Source organism: Platalea leucorodia (genome assembly GCF_965183815.1).
Source record: "Platalea leucorodia genome assembly, contig: HAP1_HAP1_SCAFFOLD_293, whole genome shotgun sequence".
Taxonomy (NCBI): Eukaryota; Metazoa; Chordata; class Aves; order Pelecaniformes; family Threskiornithidae; genus Platalea; species Platalea leucorodia.
Genome location: NW_028121281.1, coordinates 1 through 14,123, shown reverse-complemented (window position 1 = coordinate 14,123; position 14,123 = coordinate 1). Strand labels below are relative to the sequence as shown.

The 14,123-nt window shown below is 71.7% G+C and overlaps 2 protein-coding genes across 2 annotated transcripts; one reads left to right on the top strand and one right to left on the bottom strand.

Moving 5' to 3' along the window:
* The first annotated feature begins 69 nt into the window (after nucleotides 1–69).
* LOC309603996 (fermitin family homolog 3-like) lies at nucleotides 70–10,531 on the top strand. Its single transcript, XM_082338861.1, has 14 exons — nucleotides 70–625; nucleotides 2,525–2,758; nucleotides 3,309–3,440; nucleotides 3,743–3,893; nucleotides 4,207–4,309; nucleotides 4,567–4,674; nucleotides 5,219–5,353; nucleotides 5,770–5,819; nucleotides 5,952–6,073; nucleotides 7,078–7,184; nucleotides 8,791–9,021; nucleotides 9,165–9,289; nucleotides 9,988–10,129; nucleotides 10,218–10,531. The coding sequence occupies exons 1-14, from the start codon at nucleotides 262–264 to the stop codon at nucleotides 10,389–10,391; spliced, it is 2,178 nt and encodes a 725-aa protein (XP_082194987.1). The 5' UTR covers nucleotides 70–261; the 3' UTR covers nucleotides 10,392–10,531.
* A 2-nt stretch (nucleotides 10,532–10,533) lies between these two features.
* TRPT1 (tRNA phosphotransferase 1) lies at nucleotides 10,534–13,651 on the bottom strand. The gene is given in 10 exon segments (XM_082338863.1): nucleotides 10,534–10,721; nucleotides 10,864–10,974; nucleotides 11,044–11,100; nucleotides 11,173–11,347; nucleotides 12,323–12,367; nucleotides 12,369–12,437; nucleotides 12,440–12,469; nucleotides 12,471–12,484; nucleotides 13,000–13,081; nucleotides 13,583–13,651. Coding segments are annotated over 10 exon segments (807 nt in total). The 5' UTR covers nucleotides 13,631–13,651; the 3' UTR covers nucleotides 10,534–10,545.
* Nucleotides 13,652–14,123: the final 472 nt, after the last annotated feature.

The following is a 14,123-nucleotide window of genomic DNA, read 5'->3' as shown; positions in this document are numbered from 1 at the left end:
GCCTCTGTGGGGGTTACGGGGGGTCCGGATGCCTGGGTCTCCCTGGGTGGGGGTTACGGGGGGGGGGAAACGGGGGCCCGGGCGCCTGGGTCACCCTGGGGGTGGGAAAGGGGGAGCCCTGGCGCTGGGCCCCCCCCCCCCCCGGCGTCGTGGGGGGCTACTTGGGGGGCACCCGGTCGCGGCCCGGAGGGGAGCGGGGGTCTCCCCACTCGGGGACCTGGGCGTCGGGGCCCCGTAGGCGCCGGCGGGCGCCATGGCGCGATGGCGCAGGGCACCCAGCGTCCGGGCCCCGCGGCTCCTCCCCTCCTCGACTTCCTTTGCGGTGGCCGTGGGGGGGTCGGGGTGGCGCGGGGTCCCCTTCCCCCCGCGGGGCGGGGCGGGAAGGGACCGGGGCGTCCGGGCGGGGAACTGGGGCGTTGGGCGATGGCGGGGCTGAAGACGGCAAGCGGGGAGGCCATCGACGGCTCCTTCGAGCTGCAGGTGGAGGTGGAGGAGGGCGACGCCGTGGGGCAGGCCGGCCCCCCGGCGCCGCCCGGACCCCCGGCGGCCCCCCGCAGCCTCGCTCTCCGCGTCACCGGGGACCTGCATGTCGGCGGCCTCATGCTCCTCATCGTGGAGACCGTCGGTGAGCGACCCACGGCGCGCCCCACATCCCTCGGCCCTACGGGGAGGGACCTGGGCCCCACATCCCTGGGCCCCATGGGGAGGGACCCAGGTGCCTGGGCCCCACATCCCTCGGCCCCACGGGGAGGGACCCAGGGACCCGGGCCCCACATCCCTCAGCCCCACAGGGAGGGACCCGGGCCCCACATCCCTGGGCCCCATGGGGAAGGACCCAGGGACCTGGGCCCCACGTCGCTCGGCCCCATAGGGAAGGACCCAGGCGTCCTGGCATCACGCGGTGCTGAGTGGCGGCGGGCGGGGGCAGGATCCGGCCCCGGGGGGGCCCAGCGCTTATCGCTGGTCCTGGGGGTCCCCCTGCTTCCGTGTCACCCCCCGGTGCCACCCCTCCCCGCCCCTGTCACCCCGCTGTCACCCCCTGGCCGGGGCGATAAGGGAACCGCTGGATATAAATAGCCCCGGCTGCGGGGCTCGGACGCCTGGGTCCCCCCTGATCCCCCCCGTTCTGGTTTGGGGGTACAGCAGGACCCCCTATAGCACCCCCTAACCCCCCTTAGCACCCAATAGCCCCCCTTAGCACCCCTTAACCTCCCTTATCACCCCCTAATCCACCCTTGGCACCCCTATAGCACCCTATAGCACCCCTTAGCCCCCCTTAACCTCCTTTATCACCCCCTAATCCACCCTTGGCACCCCCGTAGCCCCCTATAGCACCCCCTAATCCACCCTTAGCACCCTACAGCCCCCCTTAGCCCCCCTTAACCTCCCTTATCACCCCCTAATCCACCCTTGGCACCCCCGTAGCCCCCTATAGCACCCCCTAATCCACCCTTAGCACCCTATAGCCCCCCTTAGCACCCCTTAACCTCCCTTATCACCCCCTAATCCACCCTTGGCACCCCTATAGCACCCTATAGCACCCCCTAATCCACCCTTAGCACCCTATAGCCCCCCTTAACCTCCCTTATCACCCCCTAATCCACCCTTGGCACCCTATAGCCCCCCTTAACCTCCTTTATCACCCCCTAATCCACCCTTGGCACCCCCGTAGCCCCCTATAGCACCCCCTAATCCACCCTTGGCACCCTATAGACCCCCTTAACCTCCCTTATCACCCCCTAATCCACCCTTGGCACCCCCGTAGCCCCCTATAGCACCCCCTAATCCACCCTTGGCACCCTATAGCCCCCCCTTAACCTCCCTTATCACCCCCTAATCCACCCTTGGCACCCCCGTAGCCCCCTATAGCACCCCCTAATCCACCCTTAGCACCCTATAGCCCCCCTTAACCTCCCTTATCACCCCCTAATCCACCCTTGGCACCCCCGTAGCCCCCTATAGCACCCCCTAATCCACCCTTAGCACCCTACAGCCCCCCTTAGCCCCCCTTAACCTCCCTTATCACCCGCTAATCCACCCTTGGCACCCCCGTAGCCCCCTATAGCACCCCCTAATCCACCCTTAGCACCCTATAGCCCCCCTTAATCTCCCTTATCACCCCCTAATCCACCCTTGGCACCCCCGTAGCCCCGTATAGCACCCCCTAATCCACCCTTAGCACCCTATAGCCCCCCCTTAACCTCCCTTATCACCCCCTAATCCACCCTTGGCACCCTATAGCCCCCCTTAGCCCCCCTTAACCTCCCTTATCACCCCCTAATCCACCCTTGGCACCCCCGTAGCCCCCTATAGCACCCCTTACTCCCCCAAATCCCCCCTTAGCACCCTGTAACTCCCCCTTAGCGCCTCATAACCCCTGTAGCACCCACTGACTCTACTCTAGCGCCTTGTAACTACCCTATAGCACCCCATAACCCTCTTCAGCACCCCTAACTCTGCTCCAGCGCCTCCTCGCCAACCTGTGGCACCCCGTATCCCCCCGTAACCCCCCGGTTGCCCCCAGGGGTGCGGCGGGACTGGTCGGACCACGCGCTGTGGTGGGCGCAGCGGCGGCAGTGGCTCCTGCGCCCCGGGCGCACCCTGGACGCGCTGGGGGTCGGGGGGGACGCCCGGCTCCGCTTCACCCCCCAACACCGACCCCTCTGCCTGCGCCTGCCCAACCGCCGCCGCCTGCGCCTGCGCCTCTCCTTCGCCCAGCCCCTGGCCCACAGCGTCGCCCAGGCCTGCCGCCTGCTCGGTGGGGACCGGGGGCTGGGGGGGCCGTTGGAGGGGTCCGTTGGAGGGGGCTGGGGGTGATGGGGGGGGTCTGGGGGGCCATTGGAGGGGGCTGAGGGGGCACTGGAAGGGGCTGGGGGGGTGATTTGGGTCTGTTGTAGGGGTCTGAGGGCTATTGGGGGGTTGGAGGGAGTCATTGGAGGGGTCTGGGGGGCATTGGAGGCGCTGGGGGGGGCTTTGGGGGTCCATTGGGAGGGGCTGGGGGGCAGTGGGGTCCATTGGAGGGGCTGGGGGGGGGAGTCTGGGGGGCATTGGGGTCCATTGGAAGGGCTGGGGGGGTCTGGGGGGCAATGGGGTCCATTGGAGGGGCTGGGGGGGTCTGGGGGGCAATGGGGTCCATTGGAGGGGTCTGGGGTCCATTGGAGGGGCTGGGGGGGGCTTTGGGGTCTATTGGAGGGGGCTAAAGGGTCATGGAGGGGCTGGGGGAGCACTGGGGGGGTCTGGAGGTGGTTGAGGCCGTCGGAGGGGGCTGGGGGCCGTGGGGGTCCCAGCGTGACACGGGGGCGTTGCAGGGATCCGTCACCCCGAGGAGCTGTCGCTGCTGCGGCCGCCCGAGGAGGAGGAGGAGGGGGGGGAGAGGAGGAAGGGCAGCGCCGCCCCCCCGGCCCCAGACTTTGATCTCAGCCACCTCCGGCTGCCCCCCGGTGAGTGTGCAAGGGGAAGGGGCGCGAGCGTGCAAGGGGCCGGCTGGGCCCCCCTCCCCTTGTGCGAGCCCGCCTCCTGCAAGCCCCGTGCAAGGCGTGCAAGCCCACCGTCCTCTTGTGAGCTCCCTTGTGTGAGGCCCCAGTGCGGCCCTCGTGCAAGCCCCATGCATGCCCTTGCACAAAGCCCCCCCGGCACTTGTGCGAGCCCTTGCACAACCCCCGTGCAAATCCCCACAATGCTCATGCAAGCCCCACCCCGGCTCTCGTGCAAATCCTGTGCACGTGCTTGTGCCCCCCAACAGGAGAGGAGGGGCCGTGGCCGGAGCCCCCCCCCCACCTGCCCCCCGCCTGCTACCGGCTGCTGGTGGCCCCGCGGGGGGGGCTGGGCCCCATCGCCGCCCCCCGGCCCCCCCGCGGGAACCCCCTGCTGCGCCGCACCCGCCTGCACGCACGGTACGGGGGGCCGGGGGGCAGATGGGGGGGCAGCCATGGGGTGGCTGTGGGGCAGAGGGGGGGCTGTTGGGGGGGGGGAGGAGGAGGGCAGGGCCGTGGGGCGGATGGGGGGGGGCGTGGGGCGGATGGGGGGGGGCCATGGGGCAGATGGGGGGCAGCCGTGGGGTGGCTGTGGGGCAGAGGGGGGGCTGTTGGGGGGGGAGGAGGAGGGCAGGGCCGTGGGGCGGATGGGGGGGGGCGTGGGGCAGATGGGGGGGGGCCGTGGGGCAGATGGGGGGCAGCCGTGGGGCAGTGCATCAGGCACCCGCTGCAGGTGGCTGGAGTCCTCGCGCTCGCTGCTGGAGCAGGACGTGGCCGACGACGAGGAGCTGCTGCTGCGCTTCAAGTACCACTGCTTCCTCGACCTCGACCCCCAGGTACCCCCGGGCCCCCCGAACTGCCCCGCAGCACCCCCCAAACACCCCAAGTGCCCCCCGGGGCCCCCAGATACCCCCCGGGGCCCCCAGATGGCCCCCGGGGCCCCCAGGTCCCCCCTGGTCCCTCTCCCTCATCCCTAAGTGTCCCCCTGGGACCCCCAGGTACCCCAACCCCCCCAAGTCCCTAAGTACCCCCCAGGTACCCCCCGACCCCCCGCAACGTCCCCCCCACATCCCCCCTTGTCCCCCGTCTCCAGCGGGACAGGCTGCGCCTGGCCCTGCTGTACGAGCAGGCGCGCTGGGCTCTGCTGACCGAGGAGATCGACTGCACCGAGGAGGAGATGATGCTCTTCGCTGCCCTGCAGGTACCCACCCCGCACCCCAAAACACCCACGGGCCCCCCCAACACCCCCCGGGACCCTCCAGACCCCCCCCCGGATCCCCACGGACTCCCCAAAACCCCACAGACCCCCTTGGATCCCCCACAGACACCCCTGGATCCCCCCAAACCCCTACATATCCCCTCTGGAACCCCCAGACCCCCAAAACCTCCACGTACCCCTTCCAGACCCCTGCAGACACCCTTGAGCCCCCCCTGGACCTCTCCATACCCCCCCAAAACATCTGTAGACCCCCCCCCAGGCCCCCACATCCCCTCCAAACATCCCCTCAGACCCCCTGGAACCCCCCCACCAACCCTTCCTGGACCCCCACAGACACCCAAAACACCCACAGGTCCCCCCCAAGCCTCCTGGGACCCCCAAACGCCCCCAGGACAGCCCCAGTCCCTAAATTCCTCCCAGGACCCCCAAATCCCTCTCCAGGACCCCCAATTGCCCCCCCTCCCCCAGCCCTGGGGGACCCCAATCTGGACCCCCGCAGCCCCCCTGACCCCCCATTGCCCCCCAGTACCACATCGACGAGGTGGGGGGCAGCGGGGAGCCAGGCGAGGCCGGGGGGGGCGATGAGGTGGACGACCTGGATGCCGCCCTCAGCAACCTGGAGGTGAAACTGGGAGGGGAGGCCGAGACCCCCAGCCCACTGGTGAGACTGGGAGGCACTGAGGGGCTTTTCTGGGGGGGGACTGGGGGGACTGGGAGGGCTGGAGAGCACTGGGAGGAACTGGGGAGGACTGAGGGGACTCGCCGCGCCAGGGGGGACTGGGAGAGACTGGAAGGGGGTCCTCTGGCCACACTGGGGTGACTGGGAGGGACTGGAGAGCACTGGGAGGGACTGGGGGGGGGGCGCTCCTCTGGCCACACCAGGGGACTGAGAGGCACTGGGAGCTATGGGGGGACTGGGAGGGACTGGAGAGCACTGGGAAGAACTGGGTGGGGGTCTCTTTGGCTCCACGGGGGGGGGGGGGGGGGTTGGGAGGTACTGGGGAGCACGGGGGGAATCCCTGGCCCCACTGGGAGATACTGGAGTGTACTGGGAGTGACTGGGGCCGGGTGTCCCAGGAGGAGCTCACCACCGTCCCTGAGCTGGCAGAGGAGCTGGAGATCTACAGGTACCCCCCAACGCGGGGGTCTGCGGGGCGGGGGGGGCCGCACGCCGGGGTCCCCCCCGACGCCGGGGTCCCCGGGGGTCCGCGAGGTGGGGGCCGCACGCCGGGGCCCCCCCGACGCCTGGCTCCCCCCAGGCCCCGCAAGCTGACCCTGCGGGGCTTCCGCCCCACCTGGGCCGTGCTGAAGGAGACGACGCTGTCGTACGGCCGCAGCCCCCCGACCCCGGGGGAGCCCCTGCAGCAGGTCAACCTCCGGGGTGAGACCCCCAAACCCTCTGGGTCCCCCTGGGACCCCCCAACCCCCCCTAAACCCCTCCTGAGACCCCCCCAGGACCCCCTCAAACCCTTCCTAGGGCACCTAAGACCCCCCTGGGAACCCCAAACCCCTCCCGGGACACCTAGGACCCCCCAGGACCCCCTCAAACCCTTCCTGGGGCACCTAAGACCCCCCTGGGAACCCCAAACCCCTCCCGGGACACCTAGGACCCCCCAGGACCCCCTCAAACCCTTCCTGGGGCACCTAAGACCCCCCTGGGAACCCAAATCCCCTCCCGGGACACCTAGGTCCCCCCAGGACCCCCAAATCCCCCTGAGACTTGCCCCAAACCTAAGACCCCCCAGGATCCCCAAATCCCCCTGAGACCCCCCAACCGTCTCCTGGGACACCTAAGACCCCCCAGGACCCCCAAATGCCCCTGACACCTCCCCAGACTTCTCCTGAGACACCTAAGACCCCCCCCGGGACCCCCAAATCCCTCCTGGGACACCTAAGACCCCCCCAGGACCCCCAAACCCCTCCTGAGACTCCCCCAAACCCCTCCTGGGACTCCCCCAAACCTCCCCAGGACACCTAAGACCCCCCAGGATCCCCAAATCCCCCTGAGACCTCCTCAAACTTCTCCTGAAACACCTAAGACCCCCCTGGGACCCCCAAACCCCTCCTTGGACCCCTGAGACCCCTCCTGGGACCCCCCCCAAACCCCCCTGGGACACCTAAGATCCCCAGGATCCCCAAATCCCCCTGAGACCCCCCCCAAACCCCTCCTGGGACCCGAGACCCCTCCTGGGACACCCCCCCAAACCCCCCAGGACACCTAAGAACCCCCCCTGGGACTCCTAAATCCCCCTGAGACCCCCAAAACCCATCCCTAAGACCCCCCTCGGTGCCCCCACCCATCTCCACATGGCCCCAAATCGGGGGGGGGGGGGGGGCGGGGGGGGGGTGCCTTTGGGGTCCCCCCCGACCTCCTGGTGCCCCCAGGCTGTGAGGTGACCCCCGACGTGGACGTGGGGGCGCAGAAGTTTGGCATCAAACTGCTGGTGGCAGCACCCGAGGGGATGAGCGAGATCCAGCTGCGCTGCCGCGACGTGAGCGGGGCAACTGGGGGGCTGCGGGGGGCTACGGGGGGCTGGGGGGTCCAAGGGGTCCGACACCCCCTCCTCACCCCCCAGGCTCTCTAGTACCCACGGGGTAATGGGATGGAGGGGTGTCCTGGGACTTTGGGGGGTCCTGGGGGGGGATCCCAGGGGGTTTGAGGGGTCCCAGGGTAATTTGAGGGTCCCAGAGGGGTTTTGGGGGTCCTGGCGGGGGGGTAGGGGGTTTGGGGGGTCCCAGGGTAATTTGAGGGTCCCAGAGGGGTTTTGGGGGTCCTGGCGGGGGGGTAGGGGGTTTGGGGGGTCCCAGGGTAATTTGAGGGTCCCAGAGGGGTTTTGGGGTCCTGGGGGGGGGTAGGGGGTTTGGGGGGTCCCAGGGTAATTTGAGGGTCCCAGAGGGGTTTTGGGGGGTCCTGGGGGGGGATCCCAGGGGGTTTGAGGGGTCCCAGGGTAATTTGAGGGTCCCAGAGGGGTTTTGGGGGTCCTGGCGGGGGGGTAGGGGGTTTGGGGGGTCCCAGGGTAATTTGAGGGCCCCAGAGGGGTTTTGGGGGTCCTGGCGGGGGGGTAGGGGGTTTGGGGGGTCCCAGGGTAATTTGAGGGTCCCAGAGGGGTTTTGGGGTCCTGGGGGGGGGTAGGGGGTTTGGGGGGTCCCAGGGTAATTTGAGGGTCCCAGAGGGGTTTTGGGGGGTCCTGGGGGGGGATCCCAGGGGGTTTGAGGGGTCCCAGGGTAATTTGAGGGTCCCAGAGGGGTTTTGGGGGTCCTGGCAGGGGGGTAGGGGGTTTGGGGGGTCCCAGGGTAATTTGAGGGCCCCGGAGGGGTTTTGGGGGTCCTGGCGGGGGGGGGTAGGGGGTTTGGGGGGTCCCAGGGTAATTTGAGGGTCCCAGAGGGGTTTTGGGGGGTCCCCGGGGCGATTCGAGGGTCCCAGGGGGGGTTTTGGTGGGTCCCAGGGGGATTCGAGGGTCCCGGGGGGGGGGGTTGAGGGGTTCCGGGGGGGATTTGAGGGTCCCAGGGGGGTTTTGGGGGGTTCCCAGGGGGATTCGAGGGTCTCAGGGGGGGCTTGGGGGGGTCCCAGAAGGGTTTTGGGGGGTCCCCGGGGCTTTGAGGACTCCCAGGGGGATTCGAGGGTCCCGGGGCGGTTTGGGGGGGTCCCAGAAGGGTTTTGGGGGGGTCCCCGGGGCTTTGAGGACTCCCAGGGGGATTCGAGGGTCCCAGGGGGGGTTTTGGTGGGTCCCAGGGGGATTCGAGGGTCCCGGGGGGGGGTTGAGGGGTTCCAGGGGGGATTTGAGGGTCCCAGGGGGGGTTTTGGGGGGTTCCCAGGGGGATTCGAGGGTCCCAGAGGGGTTTTGGTGGGTCCCAGGGGGATTCGAGGGTCCCGGGGGGGGGGGGGGGGTTGAGGGGTTCCCAGGGGGATTTGAGGGTCCCGGGGCGGTTTGGGGGGGTCCCAGAAGGGTTTTGGGGGGGTCCCTGGGGCTTTGAGGACTCCCAGGGGGATTCGAGGGTCCCGGGGTGGGGGTGGGTTGAGGGGTTCCCGGGGGGATTCGAGGATCCCCGGGGGGTTTGGGGGGTCCCCGGGGGTCTGACCCCCCCCGTGCCCCCCAGGCCCCCCAGTACGCGCGCTGGGTGGCCGGGTGCCGCCTGGCCTCCCGCGGGCGCTCGCTGGCGGACGCCTCCTTCGGGGCGGAGGCGCGGGGGGTGCTGGGGGTCCTGGGGCTGCAGCCCGGGGGGGGCCCCTCGCTGCCCGCCAGCGCCCCCGGGGCCCCCCAGCGCCCCCCCCCGGACCCCCGCGTGCTCCTGGCCCCCCGCTTCCAGCGCAAGGTCAAGGCCAAGCAGGTAACGGAGCCCCTTCGGCCCCAGGGGTCCCCTGCCCCATAGCCCCCTCCCAGCCCATTCCCCCCAGCTGCTCCTGTGGATCCTGGGGGCCCCCGCCCCCCGCTTTGCCCCCCGCCCCACGCTTTGCCCCCGCTCTGCCCCAGCTGGTGCCCCGCATCCTGGAGGTCCTCCACCGCGTGGGGGCGCTGTCGCCGGCGCAGGCCCGGCTCCGCTTCCTGGAGGCCTGGCGGGCGCTGCCCGGCTTCGGCCTGGCCTACTTCCTCGTGCGGTACGGGGGGCGCTGGGAGGGACTGGGGGCACTGGGAAGGGGTCGGGAAGCACTGGGAGGGACTGGGGAACATAGGGAGGGTTGGGGGGTCACTGGGAGGGGCTGGGCGTAGACTGGGAGGGACTGGTGGCACTGGGCAGCTTTGGGAGGCGATGGGGGGGGGGGGGTTACTGGGAGGCACTGGGACTGGGTTGGGAGGCACCTGGGAGAGACTGGGAGGGACTGGTGGCACTGGGCAGCACAGGGAGGGGATGGGGGGTTACTGGGAGGCACGGGGACTGGGTTGGGAGGCACCTGGGAGGGACTGGTGGCACTGGGCAGCACAGGGAGGGGATGGGGGGTTACTGGGAGGCACGGGGACTGGGTTGGGAGGCACCTGGGAGGGACTGGTGGCACTGGGCAGCACAGGGAGGGGATGGGGGGGTTACTGGGAGGCACTGGGACTGGGTTGGGGAGCACTGGGGAACATAGGGAGGGAGGGGGTGTTACTGGGCAGCACTGGGAGAGACTGGGGTGTTACTGGGCGGCACTGGGAGGGGAGGGAGTGTTACTGGGAGGCACTGGGAGGGGAGGGGATGTTACTGGGCAGCACTGGGAGGGACTGGGGAACATAGGGAAGGGAGGGAGTGTTAGTGGGCAGCACTGGGAGGGGAGGGGGTGTTACTGGGCGGCACTGGGAGAGCCGGTTCTCGGCGCAGGTTCAAGGGCAGCCGCCGGGACGAGGTGCTGGGGGTCGGCCCCTCCCGGCTGCTGCGGCTGGATCCCGGCACCGGCAGCGTCGCCCGCGCCTGGCGGTACAGCGCCCTGCGCCAGTGGAACATCAACTGGGACACGCAGCAGGTACTGGGGGCACTGGGAGGCGCTGGGGGCCCGGCGGGGGGCCCGGACCCCCGCCCTGAGCCGCCGGGTCCCCCCCGGGTCCCCGCAGGTGACGCTGGAGCTGGAGGGGGAGGTGACGCTGGCGCTGTGGGTGCTGTCGGCCCCGTGCCAGGCGCTGCACGAGTTCCTGGGGGGGTACCTGTGCCTGGGGGGGCGGCAGCCGGGGCAGCCCCTCGACCTCCGCCTCTTCCACAAGCTGACGGGGGGGCAGGAGCCCCTCTGAGGCCGCCGGGGGGGGGGCTCCGGGGGCGGGGGGGCCCCCCGTGACGTCAGCACCCGCCTCGGCCCCCCCCCACTGCTCTCCCCCCCCCCCGCCCCGAGCACTTGTGCACCGTTCCCCTCGTGCAAGGCACGTGTGCCACGCTTGCGAACAGCGGTCACGGCGGCGAAGGGTTTATTGGCTTCCGTCGGGCGCCAGGGCCCTCGTGCGAGGGGCTTCCGTTCTCGTGCGAGGGCCCCTCACCCCCGTCCTCGTGCGAGGGCCCCTCACCCCCGTCCTCGTGCAAGGGCCCCTCACCCTCGTGCGAGGGCCCCTCCAGTGGCAGCAGGCACCCTGGGGGGGGCAATAAATTTGCTGTTACCTTGGCAACGGGGCCCAGATGCCCGGCTCCCTTTTTTTGGGGGGGGCAGTGGGGTCTCGGCTGCCCGGGTGCCCCCCACCCCGGCCCCCGCCCCCCCAATTCCGGGGTCCTCACGGTGCGGGCGCAGCTGGAGGACGCGGAGGAAATATTTCGGGGGGAGTCGCCCCGCGGCGTCGCCCGGCGTCAGGATCACCCCGTTGGCTGCGCGGAAAAAGGGGATCCCCTCTGCGGGGGGGGGGGGTCACCCCGACGCCGGGGTCCCGCACCCCTGGGACCCCCGGGGTCCCCCCTCACCCGCCAGCGCCCGGGGGCCGTCGATGATGATGGCGATCTCCGAGTCCGGCCTCATCCCTGCGGGTTTGGGGGGGTCAGGGGCGGCCGGAGGCCGGGACCCCCGGTCGGGGCGCGGGGCGGGGTCCTCACCGCTGCGCACGGCGGGGTCCCCGGGGAGGCCGGGCGCCAGGTGGATGTGGGTGCGCCCCATGGGCGCCAGCCCCCCGGCGCGGATCGGGGCCCAGAGGCGGCGGCGGGTGCCGTGGGCCAGGGTGGGGGGCAGCGCCGCGGGGGTCCGCAGGGGCGTCAGCTCCAGCGCCGGCACCTGGGCCCGGAGACACCCCCCGACCCCCAGCTCCCTCTGGAGCCCCCCAGGCACCCCAGATCCCCCTCTGGAGCCCCCCAGGCACCCCAAATCCCCCCAGTTACCCCTCTGGAGCCCCCCAGGCACCCCAAATCCCCCTCTGGAGCCCCCCAGGCACCCCAAATCCCCCCAGATCCCTCTCTGGAGCCCCCCAGATCCCCCGCGACCCCCAAATCCCCGTGGGACCCCCAAGATCTATCTCTAGAGACCCTCAGATCCCCCTCTGGAGCCCCCCCAGATCCCCTGCGACCCCCAGCTCCCTCTGGAGCCCCCCCAGGCAGCCCAGATCCCCCTCTGGAGCCCCCCCGTGGATACCCCAAATCCCCCGCGACCCCCAGCTCCCTCTGGAGCCCCCCAAATCCCTCGCGATCCCCGTGGGACCCCCAAGATCTATCTCTAGAGCCCCCCAGGGACCCCCAGCTCCCTCTCCGGAGCCCCCCTGGGGCCCTGAATCCCCCCGGAGCACTCCAAATCCCCCCGGGACCCCCCCCAAGATCCCCTCTCTAGAGACCCCAGGGGCCCCAGATCCCCTCTAGAGCCCCCTAGGGACCCCCAGATCCCCCGGGACCCCCAAGATCCCTCTCGAGCCCCCCCCAGGCACCCCAAATCCCCTTTGGGACCCCCCCAAATTCCCCCCTGGAGCACCCCAGGGACCCCCAAGCCCCTCTCAGGAGCACTCTGGGGACCCCCAAATCCTCCAGGGGGACCCCCCCCCAGCTCCCCCTGGGACCCCCAGATCCCTCTCTAGAGCCCCCCCAGGCACCCCAAATCCCCTTGGGACTCCCAGGATCCATCTCTGGAGCCCCCAGGGACCCCCGTATCCCCCGGAACCTCCAAGTCTCCCTTCTGGAGCCCCCCCAAATCCCCCCAGATCCCTCTCTAGAGCCCCCCCAGGGCCCCCCAAATCCCCCCCAGGGCCCCCCCCCGGCCCCCCACCTGCAGGGAGTGCCCCTGGTTGGCGCGGATGCGCAGCGGGTCGGGGGCGCAGGGCGAAGCGGCCCTTGGGGTCCGCGGCCACCAGCCGCCGCACGTCCTCCACCGAGACCCCCCGCGAAGCGCGGGCAGCCGCAGCAGGGCCCCCACCCTCGGCAAAGCCGTCTGCGCCCCCGAGCCCGTCACCGGCCGCGGGGGGGCCCAGGGGGCAGTTGGGGGGTCCCGGGGGCATTGGGGGGGGGGGTCACGGGGTGGCTGGGGGGTCCCAGGGGCATTGGGGGGGGTCCCGGGGGTGGTTGGGGGTCCCAGGAGGCATTTGGGGGGTCCCAGGGGCATTGGGGGGGTCCCAGGGGCATTGGGGGGGGGGGGGGTCCCGGGGGTGGCTGGGGGTCCCAGGGGCATTGGGGGGGGGTCCTGGGGGTGGTTGGGGGTCCCAGGGGGCAGTTGGGGGGGGGTCCTGGGGGCAGTTGGGGGGTCCCAGGGGCATTGGGGGGGGGGGGGGTCCCGGGGGTGGTTTGGGGTGCAGGGGGCAGCTGGGGGGGGTCCCAGGCCATGGGGGTCGGGGGGGGGGGGGGGGCACGTGAGGGACCCAGGGAGCAGCTGGGGGGAAGGGGGGAATTTGGGGGGTCCCCGAGCCCCTCCCCGGGGGTCTGGGGGGGGTCCCGGGGGGGGTCACGCACCCGGGCCCATGGGCAGCCCCACGGCCGCGGCCCCGTGGCGCAGGACGTAGCTCAGCGCCTTCGACAGCCGCACGGACGGGTCCTGGGGGGGGGGGGGGGGGGGGGGGGGGGGCTGGGTCTCCCCCGTGGGTCCCCCCCCATTGGGACACCCCCCCCCCCCCCATTGGGACCCCCCCCCCCCATTGGGTCCGGCCCCACTTGGGTCCGGCCCCCCCTGCCCTTGGGTTCCCCCTTCCTCCTCGGCCCCCTCCCTTAGGTTCCCCCCCCCTTTGTGTTCCTCCCCCGGCCTCCCCCCTCGCCCGAGTCCCCCCTCCCCGGGTGCCCCCCGCCCTTGGGTCCCCCCCCACTTGGATTCCCCCCTCCCTCCTCGGGTCCCCCCTTAGATTCCCCCCCCCCCTTGTGTTCCCCCCCCCCCCAGGCTTCCCCCCCTTAGGTGCCCCCCCCTCCTTGGGTCCCGCCCCCCCCTTGGGTGCCCCCCACGATCGCTGGGTCCCCCCCCATTTGGGTTCCCCCCCCGCTCCTCGCCCCCCCCCTTGGGTTCCCCCCCCTTTGGGTTTCCGGTTCCCCCCCGCCCCCCCCCAACCTCCTCCCTCCGTCGCCGGGCGGCGCTCGCGCCCTTCCCGGCAGCCATGCGATGCCACGTGACCTCCCACGTGACGCGCCCGCCCCGCCACGTGACCGCTCCCGCCGCCCGCCGCCACCACGCGCGGGCGCTGCCGCCTCCGAGGCTTTTATTGCCCCGCCCCCCCGCCCCTCCCCCCCCTCAGTCGAGTTTCCGCGCCCCCAGTTTGGGGGGTCCCGGTCTGGGGGGGGCCCCCCGCGGCCCCCCCCCCGGCGTTTGGCCTCCAGCTCCCGGCGCCGCTGCTGCTGCTGCTGCCGCCGGCCCGAGCCTGGGGGGGGGGGGGGGGGGGCCCACGGGGGTCCCGAGGGAGGGGGCACCAGTGAGGGCAATGGGGCTCCCGGGGGGGGGGGGGGGGCGCCCCCACGGGGGTCCCGAGGGAGGGGGCACCAGTGAGGGCAATGGGGCTCCCGGGGGGGGGGGGACAGGACACGACACCCCGCGGTGTCGGGGGGGTCCCAACGGGGCTGGGGGGGTCCAGGGGTGTCGGGGGGGGGTCCCTGGG